We start from the raw sequence: 5,462 nt of genomic DNA on the forward strand, positions 1-5,462 counted from the left end.
CCCTTAAGCTAGACTCTCCAACTGCACCATCGGGGTGAGTAACAGCGAAGGAGATGGGGCACATGGAGGAACAGGCAAGGAACTGGGAACGGGCTGGTGTCTAACCTGAGGAGGGTCAACCTGACCCCAAGTTGGGCAGGATGAGCAGTGTCACGTCTTCTGAGCGTTACAGAAAGACAGACCTTCAGATTCCTATGAAAGATATCTGGATGTTCAAACTCTACAGGCCATGCGACGTGTGTGTGTGTGTGTGTGTGTGTGTGTGTGTGTGTGTACGTACCACAAACAGCCCGTTTTCTGAGATCTCTGTAAGAACTGACCTCTGCACCTTTCGTAAGTTCTGATGAAGACAATGCTTTCCTTAATTCTGACATACGGGATAAAGATACCTTCTCTTATTAGACAGCAAAGAATTGAATTGCCACTAAGAGTATACATAGAAGAATTTTCATTTGAAGATCTCAAATAGAGTTCAGGAAACCAGAGAAGTGTATTTATTCTAGCCTGGTCCATAGGTGTAATCACCAGACATCACACACACAGTGGCACAGAAAATGTGGATTCCTCAATGGCTCCCCTAATAGATGGCCTTTGATGTCCACAAAAGTTACAGTGTGACTTCTACATAATTAGTACTGTCAATGTGGTAAGTAAGTTAAATTACAAATCTTCACATTTATATATAACTCTTTTTACAAATAAATGTTTTAAGACCCAACTGTCCAACTTTTATTTTAAACACTAATATTGCTGAACAAAAAGTCTGCAATAAATATTCCCCTGGGTTGGCAGGGGAAGTGATTTTACACAGAACCTGTGCAACAACAAATGTCTGAGTCTATATTTAAAACTGTAATCGTCCTGTGTGGTTACTGACACCTTGTATTTTGGAAAAAGAAAACTCTTATTTTTTAAACAAAATTTGTTATTAATTTAAGAAGTAAATGTTCTCATCATACTAATATTACTTATGGTTAGATTACTCCCAAAATTATAAATAGGTGGTTCACTGGCCCCTCAAGTTTACTTAACAATTAAATTTTAAGTGAACCTTTATAATTACAATTAAGTATGTGTCCTTCCTTATTTATGTATATATTTGTAATTATAATTCAGTCAACACAGAAAAAGGAACACAGGACACCTTTCTACAAAGGATTGTTGAACTGTCCAGTGAGATATTTTCCTTCAGCCTGAAAACTGAACATCAAACTGCCGAATATTTAACAAAAGATGAATGAGTTGTAATGTTCACCATGTTTGCAAAGTCAGATCTCGTCCGTAGCCAAGGACTTCAAGACCAAAAAGTGCTGTATCTTTCTGGACCTCTCTTCCACGATCATGATGGATTATCACAAATTTCCTCAAAAGTGCGGGCGACTCAGCCAGTGTAGCAACATCCCACCTGGCTACCATTTCACCATACGGCCTATTCACAGCCGCCACCCGTCAACTGGAACTGAAGTCCGGACAGCTCTTCCCAGGTAATGGGGGCTCCTGCTGCAGAGGGTAGGCAAAATATTGGGGTGACACCAGGAAACCGGACGGCTGGGTTAAGTGTATGGCGTGGCCAGTGGAGTAAGGTGGGGGTGATGAGGGTACCAGGCAGCCTGGCTCAGGCCTGGCAAAGGAGAACCTCCGGACAGAGCCCCCTGTGGAGCTGGAGCTGGTGGCCGTGCTGGACTGCCTGGAAGGCGCTCTGAGACTGGTGGAGGTGAGGATCATGGGCAAGGTCTCTGTCTGGTAGCTGCGGAGTGAGAAGCGGATTGGCTGCTGGGAGGGCTCCTTGGGTTTCAAACAGGTGCAGCAGTAAATAGCCACTAAAGAGCCCAAGATGATGAAGGCGATGAAGATGGAGCCGACGATCAAGAAGGGGACGTAGACAGGCTCTAAAAGGCAAAAACAGACACACACAAATGCTGGGTAAAGGTCGCTCATACCCTTAGTCTCTGCTTTCACATCTTAGATGTGGGAGGCCGAAGGCTCATTACCACGACTGCTCAGCTTCTCAAAGCATGTGACTGGCAATCTCCAAATCGCAAACGATGATGTTGGAATGTTCAACTGATACTGTTGTCTCTGTTAGCAAATAGCCATCATATTAAACATCTGGAAGTCAGAAATGAACAGTCTGTCGCCCTGTTCACGCACTAAAGGGAAAAGGTGAGTTTGAGGGTCACCATGGGTGTGCATTTAAATCTAGGTTTTAGGAGTTCTATCACGGTAGGACGCTTAGGAGCCTAACCCATCTCCTAGACTGACAATCCATCTCCTGTCCAAATGTTTCCAGTCTAAGAAAAGAGAAGCGGGCCTGTTGAGTGAAGCCCTGGGTGTTACAAGACTCTAGAGATATATAAAGCAGTCCACAGTGAGCCCCAATTTGCTCCATCTCCCACTGCCTCACAAATCACCAGTCCTGGCTCCAGGTGCCGTACCTCTGCCTCTGCATTCCCACCCACAGGGAGAACAACGTGCAGTAATCATGGGACAGTTGCTGTGGTGGCTTCGCTGTGTCAAAGAACCACTGAGAGGCAGCCCCCCGCTTCTGGGCTGCAGACAAAACCCCTGAGTCAACTAAGACCCTTGTGCCTGCTGTCTGTGTCTGACTGGTCTCACCACGGAGGCCGTGAGAGATAGAAACTCCCTCTTATCCTGATCCAGATACAAATCAGAATGCTTTTTACTTGTCCAGAGATGCTCAGTCAGTTCTCCAATGTCCCTTATGCCCCCCCTATGTGAGTAACAGAGGTGTACAAGGCCAGGCAAAAGTGACCTGCACGACCTGTGCCCTGCGCTAAGCAGCTGTGTGCTGGTTTCATCAATAAACTGATTCTCCGATGGCAATATGCCCATCTTAAATTCGAGAAGTGGCTCCGTGTAGTTAAGTCACCAGAGGTTAAACTGCCGGCAGGAGACAAAGCCACTACCCATCTGGTTTGGCCTGATCTCAGAGTCACTAAATGGTGAGAGTATGCCAACCCTCTGCTTTCTCTTTTGGAGCCCCACCCCACCCGCCACCGCCCACCCACCGCTCCCCGGAGGAGGCTGGTTTATCCTGTCCCAAGTACAGGACCGGGAACCAACAGAGAAGTCTAGTTTTCCAACAGGTCATGACAGCCCAGAGTTCCCGGCTTTCCAGGAAATAGTCTGGAAACTACTTCCCATGTCCTCAGGACTGGACATGTTGACACCCTCCCCCAACCACCAATAAGAAATCCCAGAGGAGAACGCCAGGAGGCTGACCCCCGTTCCTCGGGGTTGTCATTTGGAGATTGAGACTCCGAAGGTCTCTCCGGCCCCTCTGCCCCTGCCTTTCTCAGGCTCTTAGTGTGCAGGCTCCAGGCCGCTGCCTTCCAGTCCAGGGGAGTCACCAGCTCTCAGCTCCACACTTCTCGGGTTTCCTGGCAGTAAAACCATCGCCTTGAGCTGTAAAAGGTTTCCCTAATGTTTCAATTCAAGTGGAAAACTTTTTTCAAGGTGTAAATTTCCTCTGCTTGGGGTAGTGATTTATTCACCTCTTAAGTGAGCAAGTGAGCGGAAATTTGACCCGTGTTTTCCGACGTGAGAATAGGGGGCCTTGAGAAAGCCCTGTGACCCTGAATTTTAAATCCCTACTTCGGAAGACTTGGGTGTTTCTGAAAAGCATGACAATGGAGGTTGGGCCAGAGAGTTAGGTAATAGATGTAGAGAAATAAAGGAAGTTTGGAAGAGTGAGGAAATGTTACCACTTGACAAAAGGGAAAAAAAAGGAAAAGAGAGAGAGAGAGAGAGAGAGAGAGAGAGAGAGAGAGAGAGAGAGAGAGAGGAAGGAAGGAAAGGGAAGGGTAGGGTAGGGAAAGAAAAGAAAGAAGAGGAGGGGAGGGGAGGGGAGGGGAGGGGAGGGGAGGGGAGGGGAGGGGAGGGGAGGGGAGGAAAGGAAAGGAAAGGAAAGGAAAGAAGGCTGCCTGCGAACGGATTTGAGCTGTTGACCATAATCTCGTTCGCTGCCTTTCCTGACCAGAACGCCCACGAAAACCCAGGCTAGCTCCAGCTGTCTTCTCCAGGAGCACCAGGTGCACGTCAGCCCTACAGTCCCTGCGATCCCTTGCAAACTTTCCCTTGGGCCAAACCGCGCTGACCACGTGCAGCTGGGATCCAAACTGCAAAGCAAAAGGATTCCCTGATCTGAAATGCGGTTACCCATCCTTCCCTGAATCCCCAGACCCAGCGGAGTTCATTTTGCGCCACGATCTAGTAAAGCACGTCTGTGTCTGGTGGACCCGGGGAGCCGCACTTACGCGCGGTAATGCCGGGATGCTCCAGTTCTCCGCGGTCGTTGGTGCAGCCGCCCTGCTCCAACCTGGCGTCGGCTGCAGCGCAGCAGTAGCGCAGCGCGCACGAGCCGCAGCAGATGGTGGCGTCCTGCGTGTCGAAGTCCTCGGGGCACTGGAAACCCTCGTGATAGTTGCCCTGCGCGTCCACCCAGCCGTGGCAGTATTCCCCAGGCTGCTGTGCGTCCGCCGGGCCACAGCGCAACAAGCCCACGAGGAAACAGAGCGCCAGCAGCGCCCCCATCGTCGCCCCGCGCCTGGTGGCAGTTGGAGAGTCGGAGGGCGGAGTCGGGGCTCCGGGGACCACGGTTCCGCCTTCCTCCCGGCACTGCACGGCCAGTTGACCCCCGGTCGAGAACGCTCTTCTCGTGGGTTAGCAGCGGCGGGGCAGGAGGCGCGGGCTGCGCCACGGACTCCGCTGGCAGAAGGATAGCATGGTGCGCGGGAGCGAGGGGACCAAGGCGCGCGGGAGGCCACCGCGGAGGCTGCAACTGAAGCAGCGGCCGCCCTTGGGCCCGCTCATCGCGCTAGGAACACCCGGGCCCGGGCCGCCTCCTTTCCTGCCTTCCTCGCGGGCCGTCGGGCCCCGGATTTCCAACCACAAGGCCGGGCAGCGTCCCGATCGTCGGCTGATGCCCGCTGCCCAGCAGAGCGGGGAGACCACCTTGGCTCCCCACGTGCAGCCCCGGGGACCGGCTGCTAACTCAGTTCCGGCCCCTGACTGTCACGCGGGCGGGAGACAGCTTAGCCGCGGCCAAGTGCAGAGGACTTGGGGTGGCTGACAGCTCTGCCTGCAGGGCGTCCCTTAAAAAGGCAGAGGGAGGAGGAGACAAGCGGGTGGAGAGTCCGCCCTCCGGGGTCGCCGCGCAAGCTAATCACAGCGGACGCACCATGGTGCGGTCCCAGACACCCGCAGGTTCACGCGCGCGCGTCTCCCCGCCTCCCCCACCCACGACGCTCCCCCAGGACTAGGCGGTGACCCGGAGGGAAACAGTCACCCTCCCCCCACATACACACACACACACACACACACACACACACACACACACACACACACACACACACCCCTAGCTGTCATGTAGCCAGGAAAATCCCGCAGAACGACGACTAAGGCTACGGTCTCTCCTTCGTCCACGCACGCCAGTTTGCGAG

At 52.3% G+C, this 5,462-nt stretch overlaps 1 protein-coding gene across 1 annotated transcript; it reads right to left on the minus strand.

Moving 5' to 3' along the window:
* Window positions 1-466: 466 nt before the first annotated feature.
* On the minus strand, window positions 467-5,179 carry Shisa3 (shisa family member 3). The gene is made up of 2 exons (XM_048415244.3): window positions 4,278-5,179; window positions 467-1,889 (listed from the first exon to the last, which is right to left on the minus strand). Exons 1-2 carry the CDS (start codon window positions 4,552-4,554, stop codon window positions 1,450-1,452), a joined length of 717 nt encoding a protein of 238 aa, XP_048271201.1. The 5' UTR covers window positions 4,555-5,179; the 3' UTR covers window positions 467-1,449.
* Between the last annotated feature and the right edge of the window lie 283 nt (window positions 5,180-5,462).

Source organism: Myodes glareolus, chromosome 8 (assembly GCF_982192425.1).
Source record: "Myodes glareolus chromosome 8, mMyoGla1.1, whole genome shotgun sequence".
In the NCBI taxonomy this organism is placed as follows: Eukaryota; Metazoa; Chordata; class Mammalia; order Rodentia; family Cricetidae; genus Myodes; species Myodes glareolus.

Excerpts from the sequence above, each read along its gene's own strand:
- Shisa3 (XM_048415244.3), bottom strand. The coding sequence starts at position 4,554 with ATGGGGGCGCTGCTGGCGCTCTGTTTCCTCGTGGGCTTGTTGCGCTGT. Across the intron at positions 1,890-4,277 it reads GCATCCCGGCATTACCGCGC|AGCCTGTCTACGTCCCCTTC; the intron begins GTAAGTGCGGCT and ends TTTGCCTTTTAG.